At 42.6% G+C, this 18,388-nt stretch overlaps 1 protein-coding gene across 1 annotated transcript; it reads right to left on the bottom strand.

Annotated features, from left to right (window-relative positions):
* Nucleotides 1-3,649: 3,649 nt before the first annotated feature.
* TNIP2 (TNFAIP3 interacting protein 2) lies at nt 3,650-12,422 on the bottom strand. The gene is made up of 6 exons (XM_066185274.1): nt 11,929-12,422; nt 9,470-9,775; nt 7,690-7,773; nt 6,829-7,110; nt 6,337-6,456; nt 3,650-5,849 (listed from the first exon to the last, which is right to left on the bottom strand). The coding sequence occupies exons 1-6, from the start codon at nt 12,376-12,378 to the stop codon at nt 5,568-5,570; spliced, it is 1,524 nt and encodes a 507-aa protein (XP_066041371.1). The 5' UTR covers nt 12,379-12,422; the 3' UTR covers nt 3,650-5,567.
* Between the last annotated feature and the right edge of the window lie 5,966 nt (nt 12,423-18,388).

The following is an 18,388-nucleotide window of genomic DNA, read 5'->3' as shown; positions in this document are numbered from 1 at the left end:
GCAGGAAACAAACAGGCTTTTGTGAGTGGGACCAGCCACAATGGGGCTGCTCCCAGAGCTGGTCTGTGTGCCTGAGGCTCTCCTCCCAGCCCAGGGCCCAGGTGGTGGTGCAGGTGGCTGGCTGGTTGACATTGCAGCTGGCACAGCCCAGGGAGGGCTGCGGGGGCACAGCTGGAGGGAGATGACAGCTCATGACCTTGCCCTCGGTGCCATCAAGGCACTGTTCCCATAGTGTAGGATCTTGTCTCAGCAGAGAAAGTAACTGGGTATTGCCCAAGTCCAGACTGCTGTGGAGCTGAGAAACCCACTGTTCCATTCAGATGTGCCATTTTGGGCTGTGCAGGGGAATTTTGGGACGTGGCTGAAGGAAGCCTGTCTGCAGAAGGAACCAAGAAGCTGAGCAAGGCATGGGGTGTTCCAGTGCTGGCCAAAGAGCTGGTGGGGAACATACCAGGTTGCCTGGTGCCCCTCCTGTATAATTGGCCTGTGATATTTGTGTGTAAACAAGGTATCTGCCCATGAGTTAAAAAAAAAGAATTAAAATGGTTCTTATATGAAGACAGATTTGACAAAGAGATTTGATGGGTGCAGGATGGGGGGAGCAGGGTCCCACTGCTCTTTCCTCCCTCCCACTCCTTCAGAAAGGAGAGGGTGAAAGCCTCAGGCAAGGTGAGTTCCTGTGACCCTCAGGAGGTGGGGGTCAGCACAAGCAGCCAGCTGCCCTTCTCATCTCAGCCCAGCCATCAGCCAGGTCTCCAGAAGATGTGCTGGAGGGTTGCTCTGGGGAAGGGTGGTGAGGCAATGAGTGTGGTTGAGTGCACACTTCTGGAAGGCACCAAAATCACCTCTCTTAAACCCCCCCTCTGATTCAGTGTTCTCCATACCTGAGCCCCATGTGCCATGGGAATATCTCAAGCTCCTGAGGGAGGCTGTTTGCCACTGTCGACACCATGCACCCTTCGCATATTGTGGAGTGCTCCTGCACCAGCAGCTTCTTACCGACAAGCATAAAAGGAGGGGTAAAAAGTGGACTAGTGAGAAAGGGGAATAACGCGCTGAGCAGCAGTGGGAGTGGAGACACAAGTGCTGTGCCACTTGGGATGGCTGCTGCTTCCAGGAGTAAGCAGTTCCTGCGGCACCCTGTAAATCCCCAGCTGACTTTGCTGGAGCCCTGACCCCTCAGGTCAGGACAGGCTGCCTCAGTGAACACTCCAGTGCGGGTGCTGAGCTGTGCTCTGCCCTCAGAGAAGATTTTGAGGCACCAGGTAAGAAGGCAGGAGTGCTTAGCCTTATATCCCATTGCTCTGCTGAGGTCCTGCTGGGCTAACCTAGTGCTTCATAAGCATTTCTTACACTTTAGGTTTTTAGCTGAAACACCTTCTGTGTCCCAGCTGATAGCTACTGGAGCATGGTACTATGAAATATTACTACAGCATACTTTGAATTCACATAGATTTTGTAGAAAAAGCATTTGAGACTTCCCTTTTTTAGAATGAGAAGCACTGCTGTTCTGAGTATAATGGTGTGGCATCTTGTTTGGAATTTCCCTTGCTTTCTATATATACACATGCAGCAAAGCCACAGGAAATGGAAGTTTAAAAAAAAGCATAGAGCCTAGGTATCTGCTTCTTGAACAAATTTTATTCTTGTAGCTGGTTTTATTATTAGTGAGCATGTTATCTTGAGGCATCATTTAAGGTTTATTTTAAAAGACGTGACATCCTAAATCATTGAAGCCCGAAGCAGACATTGACTTAGAAGTTGCATGTTATTTGAGAAACCTTTTAAGCTTTGTACTGCCCATGCTACAGGAACAAGCATTATTGTTGATCTTTTATCCCTTGGGCCTTTTGGGGTAGGTACCAACTTCTGAGGCTTCTTGCATTTGTATTTTCTAAGATGCAGTGAGTCAGTGTTGCCTACAGCTGCTGTCGTGATTGTGTGCTAAGGGCCCACTTCTGCTTGGCAACCAGCATGGTTATTAGTAAACAGCCTTTACTTTAAAATCCCAAGCAAAGTGCATTATAATTAGGTCCAGGAGAAATGAGAACAAGCTTGCCAGCAGTTGGAGATTATACAGTCTGAAAATCTCATTGCTGGTGAGGTGACACAGATCCTCAGGAGCTGAGTTGCCCTGGGTCTGGACTCATACTGGTTTGGAGAGCAAAACTGAGTAGTGGTCATTTGGTGAAGGAGAAATTTTAGGAGAAGGGATTAATCATGAGGGTAATTGGGCAAATCCATCTTGGCAGCTTTTAATATGTTAAAATACATTCCTACAAGTCCCAAAAGAAGCAGTTATCCTGCCTGCTCTCAGCCTCTGTGGAACTGCAGAGTCTCTGTCTGCCTTCTGTCTGGTATTGACATGCCACTGCAGTACGGGCAGTGCTCACCTGAATGAATAAACAGGCATTTACTTTGCCTGAAAACAGGGCTCACTTCTCTTGGATGCCTTTTGTTACCAATACAGCAAATCAGGAACTGAGCCCCATCCATACAGTCAGACAGTTTTTCTGTATGATTTCAAGACTCTCTTGTGTGAGGATGTCTTTCTGCAGTTTTACAGATGATGTGTGTTTCAGTGAACGAGTGTAGTACAAATGGATAATGAAAGTTCATAAAGTTTATGCTACTGAAGTTCCTTTCACTACATGCAGTTACTTTCTTACTCATTATGCCTTTATTGCTTTCTTTTAGGAAAGGAGCTGGGTTGCCGTTAATATTCAACCAAGCGAGACACTCTGTTTGGACAACCATCCAAAAAGAGAGCACCAGTGTGAGACCAGAAGGAGCTTTTTGTAACTTCAAGGGTTCAAAAATGCTGGAAAATCACAGCCACTTTCACTTCAGTGTTGGCATAGTGGAGCTGACAGGTTTTATGCATTCTGGTCTACAAGTTGAGAAATGTCACTTGTGAAGGTAGGAGTGGTGGCAGTTGCTGGGGATGCCTTGGAGTGTATGCTTTGCCTGGCAAGGAGGGGGCAGGTAAAGCTTTTGTAGTGTTTTATCAAGAGACCTACCAGTGAATTTGGTGTAAAAGTCAAAGCACGGCATAACAGACAACTTTTCTTAGGAGCAATAGTTTATGGCCCATCACCTGAAACAAACATTTGCATGTAAGACAGTGGTAGTTCTTCATAGTGTAACATTTCTTGGTTAAGCCAGACCAAGAAACAGTCATGCTTTTTACCAGCTGGGGAAAAAAAAACCCATAAAAAAACCTCAGTAGAGGTAAAGTCAAACCTTTGACTTCACCAATGTGAAGAGAGGCATTTTTGTACAGAAAACCAGCAGATGTGTCCTAGATTTATGCCACAGGTAGCCAAATACCAGTCCTCATTTATTGCACTAATTGCTTTGTGTGGTAGCTGTAATCTGTGCTTGATCTGTAACTTCACCTGTTTTTGTTTGTTGGTTCAGTGTTACCCTTGCTGGAGTTACATCCAGTTTTCCAGCACTGAAGCCTCTCCTTTCCCAGGATTAGTGTGAAACTAACCTCTGCTTTGACTAGGGACTAATTCACAGAATTTAAATTCACAAGAATAGGCACTATTAATTTTTGTGTACTGCATATTCTCCTATCTAATTCCTCCATCTATTTCTTATCAGAAGTTATTATTACTTATTCTAGGTCAGTCTATCCAACTATATCCACAGGGATTAACAGAAATGGAAACCTATAGCAGACATTAAACTTTAAAGCAGTCATCATCTCAATGCAATTAAGAAAAGGTACTGTCAAGACCTAAGTTACTTTACTGTTGTGTTTGTTTTCTTAAGTGTCTTCTAGTGTGAATCAGTACAAAAATCAAGTCCCTGTTTTGCTGTATCAATAACTGGCATTATCACATTGCTGTACACCGAAACTGTAAACCAGGCTTGTCTAATGAGAACAGTCAAAAAAAAATAAGATTAGCTTATGCCACAGGAAGTTTAATCGTGTTTCTCAGCATATATTCTCTGAGCTGAATCTGATCTCTAAGACTTTAAAAGGCAATGTAAAAAATGGTCACAAAACAAAAAGAAAAAATAACACTTTCTCTATGTTTTTGCATGTTGTGTTGGGAATAACAAGCTGGTAGTGAATCACAGGATTGCAGTCATTGTAGATTAGATTAATAGCAACCATTGATGTGTGCAAGGTCCAGGCATTGCTTTTGGTAATATCCCACCTGAGACAACAGTGACATAAACCATCATCTTCTTTTGGGGCTAAAACAGGATCCTGTAAAGGAAATATCCAGAAAACTATCCACATTCCTCTTGAAATGTGGAAGAGGGAATGAAGCAAAGCAGAAGACAGGAGTGCTGTTACACGAAGTAAGTTTTCTTTAATTATGAAGTGTCATGGTTGACTAGGCCTTTACTTTCTATCCCATCCTTAACTCTTGCTCTGACACAGTGAGAAACACCTGGAGCCAAGGCTGCAAAAACCTGTGGCACTCTTCCATTTGTACACTCTAATTGCTGATACTCCTTCTCAAATCAGTCCCCTGCTATTTGTTGAAGCTCTCTTCAGTGCAGACAGGATAAGAAGAAATTTAAGTTAGCATTGACATAGTCACATGTCTGGAAGGGTAGGGCGTTAAATATGTTCCTATGCCTCTGAAATGTCAATCTTCTGCTCAGACATGAGGAGTGATTTTTTTCTTCAACATGTTTGAAAATAGTCTGAGAAGCTGGTTATCACTAAAGTAATGAAATAACTCATATCTGAAACCATGACATTTAATTAGCCCTTAGTAGTTACTATTTCTCATTTAAATACTTACACCAAAAGAGATTTTTTTAACCCCTTTACTAATGTAGTAAAGCAAAGTCACGATCGCTTTTATTATAAAAATAATCCTTAGGTCAAATAGGAATACGATCAATAATTACACAAATACATGTTTACAAATCTGTAAGATAGATACTTATGGCACAGACAATATAAATATCCCTGTACCTTGTTTCTGTGCAAAAAAGGCAGGCTAGTTTTAGTCAATAACCAGCCCTTTTATGTTTTCTTCACTTCTTCTGATTTCAGTTAAACGGAAGGATTTTCAGATGAGATGTTTGAAAGTTCAGCCTCAAGAGTCAAGAAAATACTTTCGCTTTTAATCCAGATAAAGCGCAATAAGATTTTTCCTATCTTCTGCCCAAAACTTCCTTCCTGCTCTTCAGCCTACGTTTTTTGGAAGAGGAGGAAAATTTCAAGTTCAGTAATTTTTTTCACAAGCCATCAGACTGTGGTAGAGAATTAGACCCAAATGAAGTCAAGCTGCACTCTGAAACTAAACTACCACCGTAGGTTTCAGTTTAGTTTGTAGTAGAATCTCCATTACACTTGCCTTCCTTGTAGCTGTCAAAAATAATTCTTCAGAAAAACACTTTGCTTTCTCTTGAAGCCTTTCACACAGTCCAAGAGAAGGCAAAATCAAGCAAGAGGTAGATATTGTTCATCCTCCTAATTCCCCAGAGCTCTCCATTTGAATTACTCTGTTTTAGGACTGTAGGAGATATGTATAAAGCAAGTTCTATGTCTATAGAAGTAGTGATTGACTTACACCCCTCACATCCTGTGGTCACTGACAACATTCAGCAACATGCTTGAGGAATTCATCACTGAGTTCATCACTGAAAAACCTCATGCAGTGAGGGCATCTGAGTTCACCCTGTGCCCTGCCTTCAGATCCCAGGTTTCCATTGTCCCCAGGAGGAGAAGCTTGTTCAGACTGTGAGTTTGTTCTTCTCGTGCCTGTCTGGCCTGGGCTGTTGCCTCGTAGATGTTCAACATTTGTCTGAACGTACAAATGATTTTGGTTACCAGCGTGAACTCTGAAATGACTGCTTGTGTCTCTTGAGTCCTAGAAAGAGAAAGAAGAGCTCTTGAAAAAGATGCAATAAAAATAAATTCTTTAACGGGTGATATTTTTATCACCTTTATCTGAAACACCACTCAAATATTTATCTGAGGACTTGTAAATAAATTACTAATCAGTTTTTGCAGTGTTAATATTGTTGTAAAGAGGATTTGTAGAAAACACAGAATACAGCCAGTGTGCTACTTTAAAGATGCCAAGAGTCATGGCTGTCCTCTGCCTTCTATGAATCCACCCTTCCTGTGTTGATCCAAAAGTAGAAGAAAAAGGGACTGGAAAGGGGTATTATATCTGGACTGGGAAGCATCTCCACCAGAACTGACTATGAAACAATCAAAGTTTTTGATAGCTGCACGGAGCTGAAACTGTTTTAGAAATACTAAGATATTTTAAAAATATATTTTAAAGTATATTTTAGTTCCAAATCCTGTTGACATGCTTAAATTATAAAAGGAGCATGCTGCTTTCTTACCTGTCTTCTTGCTAGCTGGTGTTGCAAACATGCAACTTCTGCCTGAAGTTCTTGTATTTTACTCTGTGCTCGTTCTCTGTCCGATCTCTCAGATGTGAAATCGTCTTTATAAACCAGGACCTGAAATAGAATTAATATGTTAATATTTTATAAATTAGAGCATTGGCAAGTTAGATTGAAAATCTGAGACTATGATTCCTTTCTGGCTTATTCCCAGAATATCAGCATTATCTTCTCCATCATATCTGTATTTCAAAGGTGTTTGTGTTTCTTTTACAGATCTTTAATATTCTGTATTAAGGCCAGCAGAACTGCATGGGGTTCTTTAAGTAGGGAGTTCCCTTTAAATCTGTGTTGTTAAGTAACTGTATAGCCAAATGTGCACAGACAGGCAAATGTCCAAAAAAGAAATCCCATTTTCCCCCCCTTGGACTTCAGTGGTCTGGGAAGAAACAAAGAATTCCCATCTCTAGGAAAAATAAACTTAATCACCTGTTGCTCCAGCATTTGTATGCGCTCATTGTCTCCTTCACTGGCCTTCTTCATGTCTTCTAGTTCTCTCTTGGTTTTTACACACTCATTCATTTTTTCTTCCAGGAGCTTGTTTAACCGGAATATCTCCTTGTGCATCAGGTCAGAATTCCTTTGTGCTGGAGTTCCCCCGTGGTGCTGCTCCAGCTGTGACTTCATCTCCTTCAGCTGCAAGTGGAGTCGCTTCACGTACTCATCCCTGCTGGCGTCGTACTTCTGCCATTTTGCATTCAAATCTTCCACCTGAAAGTTTATCCGGGAGAGGCATGAAGAACAGGAAGACACAAACTTCCAAGCTTTCATGGGCTGTCTATATGTGCAGGACCAAAATTCTCTAGGGGATAATGTAACACGCTGACTCACCCCCTGAAGGTGGGTAAGTCACTGTACAGGAGAGCAGGAGATGATTGTGCAGACTCTTCATGAGCAGCTTTCCCATCTCCCAATCCAAAGGGACAGTATTGAATAATGTGGTAAGGGAAGTATTAAATAATGTGGAATAATAAATAATGCGGAAAGGGAGGGGTTGGTGTTCACCCTGGGCACAGTGCTGTTCTTCTGGGGTGGAATACTGATCCATGGAAGGAACATGAAAAGTTTCTTCCACGCTGTATTTTTAACAACAAAAACCCAGTATGTTAAAAATTATACAATAAATTGCTCTCTGCTAAGGGAACAAAAACTATGTGCCATGTTGAAAGGACTAAGAAAAACTGTCTTGCTTTAAACTGCCATGTAATTAGATTAACCAGACCTTATCTATTCCAAATTTACTCTAATACAAAATACTCAACAAATCTGTAACAAAATGAAAGTACTCACGTGAGCTACTTTTTGTTTTAACATCCTGTTTTCATCTCGTAGGTTGCAGATAAGAGCCTGAAGTGAAGTTTCATTGTCTAAAAGCTGTAATTTTCAGATAAAGTTAGGTGTTACTTTAACACAAAAATCTCAGATGCTGTTTGGTTGTGCTGTTTACTGGAAGTAATCTTTTTTTTTTTTTTTTAAGTACTGTGTAATGACATATATCTACGTTTTTATGACCTTGGTACTGCTATCAAACAGACCTCATGAAAACAGAGTTCGAGTTTGCACAAACTCCTTGCAAAACTACTTGTCTGGAGTGAGAGAATGCATGACAAAGGCACAGATATGCCTTCATCTTGCTTTGTTATTACTGTCAATTTTGGCCAGTACTAGGAAGAAATTACTGAGGGGAAAAAACCCTGCTTGCTAAATAATTGACTAAAATGATACCTTTTTTTTACAGTTGTGACATCTGCTTAAAAAAACCCCGGTGTACATGAGTAATATAGAACACTTTTGTGCAAAATTCCCTAGAATCAGCTAGTAATGGCATCTGAAATTTCTCCTCTTCAAGAGGGAAGTCCCCACTGTACAAGGTTAGCTGCTTATTGCATATATCAAAGTCAATCAAGTTTCCTGTCTATCAATTACTTGTAAAATATGATAATGCCAAACACTTCAAGTCCCTTAAAAAGTCCTTTTTTCTTCTATCTACTCAACCTCTATTTCTTACAAGTAACTTTAATGTAAGTTTTCTTTGGAAATACTTCTGGGATATTTGGGAAAGCAGGGGTGAGTATGAATAGAGTTCATCACAACAGCACAGATGAGTGGTCATGTGAAAAACAGTATTATCACGGTGTAGCAGTAAGAGTCAGAATTCTTCTTTTTCGTGAGAACTGTCTGTAGCACCCTACTCAATGCTCTGATCTGTTACTAGAGGCAGCACTGCTAATGTTATTTCCTTATGGTGTTTTAATGAATTACCTAATGACTCTCAGCCATCAGGACTTCTGGAACAACAGAATGATGACCTACCTTTACCCCATGCTGAGGACTTTAACTGAAGCCTCAACAGCCATTAGCAAAGTACACCAAAGTCCAGGTGTTTCTTTGTGCCCTGCAGCAGCATTTCTGACACTGTCCTATTATGAAGCTTTTTTTTTAAACATCCCTCCTGAAGAGAAGCACTGCCCTGCACTCAGAGGCCAGGGGGAATCCCAGAGAAAAAGAAAGAAGGCAAGACACCTTGACTCATATTCCCCTAACCAACTTTCTGTAGGTCTGTACTACGTATGCAAAGCCAAATCCTGACCCAAGAAGACCACGTGTAACAGAATTCTTAATATAAATACTACTTTGAAATATCTCTGCTTTGTTTTGTGATTTTGATACTTAAACAAGTAATCAGGAGAGATCAGCTTCAAAATCACAGCACCATCTAGTGCTGCACAGCAGCCTGGGTGGTATAAGGTAGGTGCTGTCTCCTGTGTATTGAGGGAAGAACTGTAATCATGGAATTGCTGAGGCTGGATGAAACCTCTCAAGTTCTTCTCCTCTCCAAAAAAAAGCCTGTGATGATGAGATGGCCAAAGTTGAAGTGGTAGACAGCTTCTTCCATCCTAAATTTCAGATATGCTGAATTATTTACCATTGCCATGGCAGTCTTAACACCCTACATGAAATTATTTAAAGGGCTGTTTCTCACCATTCCCCAGTTACAGCTATCATATTGTAATTAACATCTCAGGAGCTAATAAGACTTCAAAGACACACATAGTTGCTGTAAGAGTACCTGATTAGATCTTTCTGTAGGTATCTGGTCATCTGAATTCCCCTTCTCTTTTCTTTGCTTCTCTTCTAGACATTTTGCCAGATGTTGACACATTTCTGCTGTGGATGCTAATTTGCGTTGAAGTTGGTGAGTTTCATCAGTGAGTGAACGGCACAGAACATCACTGGTGGCCTGAGCCTTCTCCTTCTCTGCCAAGGTCTTCTGCAGTCGTAAGATTTCTTTCTCCTTTTCATATGGAGGCTGATTTATCATCTGCTGTATCTCTCCATTTTTCTCCTCTAGCTGCTGAGTCAACTTCTGCACTTCCTAAACAGAGGGGGGAGGGGAGGTTATTTAAAAGCAAAATAAACTCAAAAGCCAAAATGTACCTAAGACTGCCTTCAATATTGCAGTAATTCCTTACTGCTCCTGTACTCCTTGCAAAGTACTTAAAAAGTAGCCTAAATCCATTTTTATTTCTGTACGATCACAAGACCTTGGAACTGTTGGATCAACCAAACAAGAACTGCTCAGGCAGCCATGCAAGCACTTTCTAATCAGTAGAATGGAGGAACAAGCAGCAAAAATTCAGGAAGATTTTATGACTGTACAGCAGCAACAGTAACAAGAAACAAAGTCATTTAAGATGAATAATTGTGGAGACTGAAAAATACTTACAGGTCCTGCACACTAAACTACCGGATAATAGAGATTTTCCTCAAAAGAAAAAATGGAACTGTAAAGTCATCAAATCCAGTGGAGTGTATTCACTGCCTGGCACTGTCACAAGGACAAAGCAGAGGTAGCACACAGAGCAACTTTCCCACCTAGGAAAGGATGGGGATGGTAAGGTAAGGACAAACAAGCAGAAAATAAAATCCCTGTGGCAGCAGTGGCTCTAGTTTGACCACAGCTGACTCCCAGGTACGTGAGGGGGTCTGACACAGGCCTGGGAAACAACTGTGAACCTTGTTTCTGCATCTCCTTGTCCTACTGGAAGCTCTGTGGCATCATCCACACCACATTAACACCTCTGCAGGGGTTTGAAAAGGAAGAGGTTTGCTTGATGACTGGTGCAAACCACCTGTAATTCCATGCACCTGAGAGGCACCGGTCCTGACTTTGTAAACAAACAAGTTGGTTTTTTACACACCCTCAAGAAGTAGCAGATGAGATGCTGGTACCAGAAACCTCTGCAGCACTGCTCCTCCAGAATCGAGGATCTCTGGATGCCAGTGCAGACCATGAGACAGCTTCAACCTCAGCTCTATCGTTCCAGTTCTCAGGAGTGCCAATACAGCTGCAAATCACTGGGATCACTCTTTGCCAGCACACTGGCCTCTGGCTTCACAAAAATGTCCTTTTTTTTAATTTGGTTATTATTTAGTGCCAAATTCAGCGTTCTGATTGGGCATAGCATTTAATTCTTTCCAGAAATAAATATTAACATCTGACATACATAAACAGCACTTGTTCTTATTACTGAAATTTAAACTCTTTAGTGTCATGCTGAATGCTAAACTTCCCCTTTAAAGATATTCAGCATCAGCTCTTCAAATATGTTCAGATACCACAGGCTGCCATCTGTCTGCAAAGTGTCAGTGAGATTATCTAACAAATTTCCAAACATGAACTTTTTAAAATGTATTTTAGGTGAGTGTCATATTTGGAAAATGTTTTGTGTAAGCATTAGGTCAAGAGATTACTTATGACAAAAACACTTGTTTCAGTTTTAAGTACTGCTGCTCAATTTGGAAATTACTTCATGCAGCTTCATCTAGAAATAAATGCTTAAAAAATCTTTGAGCATTTCAGACTGAACCTGGGAAAGTCTTAATGACAGTAAGCAAAACAGCACTTGTGCTCGATGGGGAAGGATGCAGTTTTCAGGTTTTTTTCTGTAAAGAGAGATACTGATTTCCCTAAATCTATCTCTACATAATCCAGACTTGTCAGTTACTTCTTATATGTGAAGGTGCTACCTCACTGTCAATAGAAAAATCCATTTTTAAGAGCACTTTAACCAAAACTCTTTAATAGAAAAATCTGTGGCATTAGCTGATTATCTTTGAGAACAAAATTGTTGCATCTGATACATTCAAGGAGTTCTTTTACTGTTTTTCTTTCTCCTTGTGAAAATAGTTGCATGAAGATCTATAGTGCCGTGCTAAGTTTTTTCTTTAGGACTTTACGGTTTGCCTTTTTGAACTGAACGCAAGGGGCGCTACCTTTAGACCCAAAGGCGAGACCTGCTTTGGGCGCCCGGGGATGGAGCGGGCATCGCTCGAAGGGGCTCAAACCCTCGCAGCTCCGGGGCCGCCCCGCTGTCAGCGCCGGTTCCTGCGCCCCCCAAGCTGTTCCCAGCTCCGGGGACAGAACTCCCGCACCGCCGCCGCCGCGCTCAAAGTGCCTCGCTCTTGAGGGAGCAGCGCGGAAAGGGGCGGCGATGCTGCGCCCTCCCTGCGCACCCGCGGCTTTACCTGGCTCAGCGCCTCCACTCTCTGCGCCGAGAGCCGCTCGCTGTCCCTCAGCTGGTCGCGGGCCTGCCCCAGCTGCTCCAGCAGGCTCTCCACCAGCGAGCGCGCCGGCTCCGCGCCCGCCGCCGCATCCCCGCCCGGCGCCGGGAGCTGCCGCTGCCGGGCCAGGCTGCCCCGCAGCTCCCGGATCGTCGCCTCCTTGGCCGCCAGCTGCAGCTGCAGGTGCTTCAGCTGCTGCGCGGACTCGTGGTACAAGGTGCAGAGCGCGTTGTATCGAGGCACTTTATTCTTCAAGCTCTTGTTTTCCCGGTGCAGCTTCTCCAGCGTCTCCTCCACCTGCCTGAAGCGTGTCACCAAGGGGTCTGTGCTGCCAGCCTCGCTCACCGAGCACATGGCGGGGGCAGCTCCCTTCTCTTCCTTCTCCAGGGCGAGCAGGAGTCCGGACAGGTGCATAAAACCCCGGAGAGGAGCAGAACCAAGACAGCGGCTTCGCTCTTCCGCCTTCCCCGCCGGGGGAGGAGGCAGCCGCTGCCTTTAAGAGCTCGCAGGACCCGCCTGTGCTGGTGCTTTTTTTTTTTCTACGGCTGGGGCCGGGCCGGGCGGCGCTCCGCCCTCGGGGGGCGGACCCCGGGTTTGCAGAGAGCTCTTTCCGCCGCGGGCAGAGCGGGATGCGGCCCCGCGGGCAGCGCTGCCCGGGGAACCCCGGCAGGGGCGAGCGGGAGAAGCGGCACCGGGGGCGGGGGGAGAAACCCGGGGGCGAGGGAGCGGGGCGAGCGGGAGGCTCCGTGGGCACGGGGGAAGTCCCGGCCGAGCGAGGGGAATGCGGGCAGGAGGGGCGGCGAGGGACGGGGAGGAGGGTCCCGGCCGAGCGAGGGTCCCTCCGGGGGCCGGCGGGCGGCGCCGGCCCCGCGTTGCGAAAGCCCCGGAGCGCCGCGTCCTCCCGGCGCCGCTGCGGGAATTCCCGGCTCGGGGCGGGAATTTCCCCGCCGGTGGCGACCCCCGGGCTCTCCGCTCTCCCCGCTCCACCTGCCCGAGCGGCCCCAGCCCCGGCGGCGGCAGCGGGAGAAGAAACGCCCAGGAATCCTCTGCTGGCGTTGTGGCTGCATCGGTGGCGAGCGGATGGCTCCGGAGCCAGGCAGAGCGGCGCGTCCCTCCTCACAAGCCGCGTACCTGTGCAGGTGTAGAAGAGGAACTTCCTTAGCAGAGACCTCGAAGAGACCAAAATCTTCGGTCGTCAAAATCCGTATCACCAGCCAGTGTTTATACTCTCAAGATGAGTTGATGAGGGCAAAACCAGCTGCTTGACACTGAATAAACTGCTGCCCCTGTGGCGGAGAACTTTTTATTGGCAGCATAGAGACAGAACTTGTTAATCAAGAACACTGTCAGGGAGTAACACTGGTGTAGTATTTCTCATAGGTTATGGTAAGCTGGACTGAGAGAAAGAGCATTTTGGATTGGTTTAGTTTTGTCCATGTTACCATTCTGATGGAAACAAGTGGGAGGGAAGAGCCTTAAACCAGTACAAAAATAAGTCCCAGGTTACGTTTGGTTATTATTTGAACAGCAATGAATAATTCGCGTGGAAGAATTAACAGGGATGGGAACATGATGAAAGGAAAAGATGGTGAACATCAAAGTTGAGACTGTCAGTCACCCTGGTGATGGATCAGGAGCCTCATGGTAAAGGCTCCTGGTACGTGATAGAATATTTCAGCCTTTCATAAAGACAGTGGGTGCAAATTCAAACAACTTAAGTTGCGATCAATTGCAGGGAAAGCTATTTTTCTGTAAGGGTAATCAAACGTTGGAAGTACAGAGTGAGTGCTGAAGACTACCTGGGATTCCTCCTAACATGAATTATCCTGTGATTCAATGAAGTTTTTTGAGGTGGAAAGTCGTTACTTTGTCACCTTTATTATTCTAGTAATTAATTCTAAGAATTGTCCAAACTATGAAGTGTAATAAACTCAAAAGAGTCTGTTAGCTGTTTCTGAAAATACACTGAATTTTATAGAATTTTATTGCACAAAGACCCGGTGTGACAGAATAGGGTAAAGCATTTGTTTATGGTACAGGTCCCTGGCATATTTGCTATTTCATCTAATACTATAAATATTATTTAGGACAATGAAAAAAAAATCTGTGTGAAAGTTGAGGGAATATTTTTTTATTATTTTTTACTTGTCCAAAGTTATATTCTACACTCTTAAGATTCTGCTTTTGCTGTGAAGAAAGTAAAGTTCCTGCTTTAAAATACCTGTACTTTATCATTTTCATATAAATTAGAAATAAAAGTTAAAAAAAAAACCACATAGACTTCATATTACATTTTCATTATTGTATTACAGTCAGAGCTAACTGAATAATTTGGAGAAAGATTGCTTTTGCCGACTGTCAAAATATTTTGTAGAAACATGTGATGAAGCCCTGGTACTGGAGAAATGTTTGGTTTCCTGCCAATTAATTAGCAAACTACGAGGAAAGTCAGCCATCCCATGTTTGCAGATGGGGCAGTGATATCCTCAGACCAAGCATCAGGGAATATATTTAGCTGCCAAGGAGAATCCTTTATAATACAGTTACATTTGTAGTATTGTATTAGTATATTAAAATTAAGCATTAGTGAAAAATTAATAGTGCCTTGGATGAAGCCAGCATTCCCCCAGGAAAACACCACTGACTTAAGGGAAATTTGACCTGCGTAAGTGCTGAGTAAGAAACTGATCCCACATGTTCTTGGGAATGCCCTTAGATGACTGTTTCCTTTTGTCAGTCCTGAAGCGAGGAGGAATTCCTGGGAATTCAGTCAAAGAAACTGGTGCCAAAGAATGAGTCACATCTTCAGCTGCATTTCGCAGTACCTGGCTTTTCCTGGATTGCCTCTTGTGCGCTGTTACGCGGTTTGCTGATAAAGCAGCTGTGACACCCTTGTCCCTTTTTTGCCTGGACAATCATGAGGGCTTGTTAAGTACTGTGTGAACAACGGGTATGCTCTGCACGACTTAATATAAAGAAAAAAACTTGATTTTCCATACTGTACTCGTTTCAACACGAAATATAAGGCGAAGTTCACTTTAACTCTTTCTCAGTACAGGGTGTAGCAGGATACTAAACCCATGTGGGAAAAAATTAACCTCAGATTTTGTTAAAGAACTCTTAACAAAGTGGTTTTGACTAAGTAGTTCTGTGCACATCACAGCTTACTGTAATGTGTGAGGTGCATCATGGAGTGCATGAACAAAAGTGATTAGATACTGCCTCGAGACAGAAAGGAAGTGAAGCTGCTCCTAGGAAAACAGGAAGGAAGAAAGAAAGGTGAATGGTATGGTTAGATTAATGAAGGGTTCATAAATGTACTTAAAATTTCATTTTTAAGCATGAGTTATTTGTTGAGGGGCTAAAAATAATTCATCGAAATGTAGTAGCTCTATTCCTGTAACATTAGTCAAAATCTTATGAGTCTTTGTATTTAAAAGAGTAGTTCTGTGTGGACAAGACTATACAACATATTGGGGGGTTCTGGCATTTTCTAAAGAGTGATCTCTGGTCAATTTGCAAGAAATTGTATTTTTTACTTGTGAACTCCAGATGTCATTGAGCGAATCAAGCTGTGGTTTGCCTCATGGTCTTAAGTCACCACTAATTGTCCTGGAGGGTAAATTGTGGCATAATGACACTTACAAAGTCTTAGAATTGCTTTGTAGTGATTTAGCTAAACAGAACTAATTAGAAATTAGTAGGTGATCCTCTGGCTGCTGTAGGCTGGAAAAAGAGCAGTAAGTTTACATTTCCTTTGCTGTAGGTCATGCAGTGCAAAAGGGGGGGAAAATAACCTGTAAAATAATCTGACATACTCCCTGCTATATAAGATGCTGCCTGAGAGCTCTATGTGGGTCCAAAAATCTGATTTTCATGCTGAACAACTGAAGTGTTGATGCTTTTGTGACTCATGGATTAACAATAATTATGAGCTCCAGGCATGTTTACACTTCTTCCACGGGCAGGACTAAACATCCTTTGTATACATCACTGTACTGGATGTTCTGATGATATCACGTTCAACATGTTTTACTGCTGGAATGGCAGACTCACTGAGAGGTTGGCCCCAGGGCTGCCAGGATTCCCAAAACTGGATGACCTCATTGCTATGACGAACATATTGAGGCCATCTCTCTGCATTGAGGTCTGGCTTGGAACACAACATTCCTTTTTCAGTCTTGTCTTCTGTTTACACACATGAAAATGTTTAGTTTAGCTAGGGGAAATAGAATGAGGTCCATTTATTTCTAATGTAAGATTCTCCCTGGGGTTTTTTCTTGTTTGTTTGTTTTTTGAGGTTTTTGGCATGGTTTGCACTTCCGAGGATGTAAAAACCAAAAGTGTTTCGATGCAGAAAGCAAAGTCCCAGGGCCCATGTTCTTTAACACACTAAGGCTGAAATAACCAGGATGAGCCATTCAAAGCCATGACATTGATCAGATCCATAGCAGTCCCAACACTTTTCCCTAAGCGATGTTTCTTCCACATTTGTATGGACTAAGGTGGTTCAGTCTCATCCTTACGGGTGTTAGTAGATAAACTGGGTACACACTTGTATGGATCTCTCATAAGCCCCTTGATCTACTTGTGTCCATATCAAGGCAACAGCTTTCTGTTATGCTTCGTTATTCCTCGATGCTTTGGGTCTTTGCTGCAGTTCACCCTCCTGTGCTTACTGTTTGTATCCCCCCCACAATGTTGAGCCATTTCAGGCCCTGCTTTAGTTTCCCCTGGACAGTCTCACTTTTGCAGTTTCTCTTTTGCCTGCCCATGGCACGATAGTACCAGTTGACCTTGCAGACTGGAATTTATTGCAGTGCTGCTGCTGCCTCTGGATCCGGGAAGGTCAAGCAGTTTTCTTGGTTCTTTAAAAAACCCTATCATGATGTCACTGATTCGTGAGGTGTGATTCTGTTTACAAGAATGTAAAAAGCTCTTTGGTGCATGTAAGTGATTAACAAGTGGAGACTGTTTCCTTCCTCACAGGCTTAGATCACTTCACTCCTACTTACAAGCAAGTTACTTCTTTGGGTTTGTTCTGGATAAAAACTTGGGGTTTGTCCACATCTATTTATTCCTGCTGAGCAGTGCAGGATGTGTTGGCTTGTGGTTGTGATAGGACACCTTTTCCTAAATCTGATGATCTGAAATACTGCAGGCAATTTTTTTGTGTGTGTGTGTGTTGCAAGAAACACTGTCCTAACTCTTAATATATGATCCATATTACAGACTTTGTGCAGATTTTATATATATTAAATTACATATATATTATAATTATATATGTATTAAATGGATTTTCTGCTTTGCTTAATATAGAGTGATGTGAGTTTTCTGGTTTCTGTTATTCACATTACCTCAAAGGCTAGCCAATTTTCAAGCTAAACTGAGGGGAAAAAATAAAATTATTTAGTCTGAATAAGTACTTGTCATTCACTTGCAAGACTAGAAACAAAAAGTTTGCAGGTAAAAACCTAGTTGTTTGCAGTTTTATTTGATATGTTAATGTTGTGTAATGAAACTTCCTAAAGTGATGTCCATGATGTTTCTGATCAAGACCACTCATTCTCACTAGGACAAAACCAGTTTCAACATTTTTGAATTTGGCTTTTTCTTTTTAGCAAACAGACATCTAGAGGTTTGGTTTGATAAATTTCTGATTTAAATGTCTTGTTTTAAACATTTTTTTTAAAAGGATGATGGGGAAAGGCTATTTCCTAAGACTATCGGGAACCTCAAAATAAATCATAGTTGAGTAGGAATTCAATCCTACTAGAATTCTAAATCAGGAAAAAGAAACATTGGATGTTTCTTAGAATTTCCTTGGAACTAGGTGGTGAAATAGTTTCAGAACTATAATACAGAAGAAGTGTTGGGAAGAATTAAGTAACTATAACAAGAAAGTGGAAGTGTCCTTACCATATCGTTCGCTCTTCTTCTACAGAAGTAACATTTCCTAAAATTCTGATTAGTGTCCAGTTCAGAGGCAGGAAACAGCACAATTATGTTCCTCTGGAGCTCCATTCATAAAGCAGAAAATCCATCAATCATCCTGCCAGGAAAGGGAAAAGCAGTTTTCAGCAGAGTTTTAAATTCAAATCATTAATGTAGCGTTTTGCAAACTGAGGTGAAGAACTAATGCCATGCAGATACCAGCTACTGAAAACTTTAGCTCTAGTTCAAGTGTGTTTTTGTTATAAGCCAGAGTATGCATATTCTCAGTCATAGGTCATGCTTGAAGCAGACAAGCGTTTTGACACTTTCTGCCCTCAAACAGAATTAATTGAACATGGAAAAATAGTATTTCTGAGGATACTGAATGCCAGTACCTTCTCAGCTTTCACACAATAAATTAGTCCAATGTGGACATGCAAGTAGGTATGGATTGTAGAAGACAAAAGCATGGAACTATAAGAAAAAAATA

This window comes from Chamaea fasciata, unplaced genomic scaffold, assembly GCF_029207755.1.
Source record: "Chamaea fasciata isolate MVZ Bird 193981 ecotype frontalis unplaced genomic scaffold, bChaFas1.0.hap1 SCAF_6, whole genome shotgun sequence".
Taxonomy (NCBI): Eukaryota; Metazoa; Chordata; class Aves; order Passeriformes; family Sylviidae; genus Chamaea; species Chamaea fasciata.
The sequence above is the reverse complement of the archived record's forward strand: the minus strand, read 5'-3'. Positions and strand labels throughout refer to the sequence as shown.

Excerpts from the sequence above, each read along its gene's own strand:
- TNIP2 (XM_066185274.1), bottom strand. The coding sequence starts at position 12,378 with ATGCACCTGTCCGGACTCCTGCTCGCCCTGGAGAAGGAAGAGAAGGGA. Across the intron at positions 7,774-9,469 it reads CTACAGAAAGATCTAATCAG|CTTTTAGACAATGAAACTTC; the intron begins GTACTCTTACAG and ends TGAAAATTACAG. Across the intron at positions 5,850-6,336 it reads ACCAGCTAGCAAGAAGACAG|GACTCAAGAGACACAAGCAG; the intron begins GTAAGAAAGCAG and ends TTCTCTTTCTAG.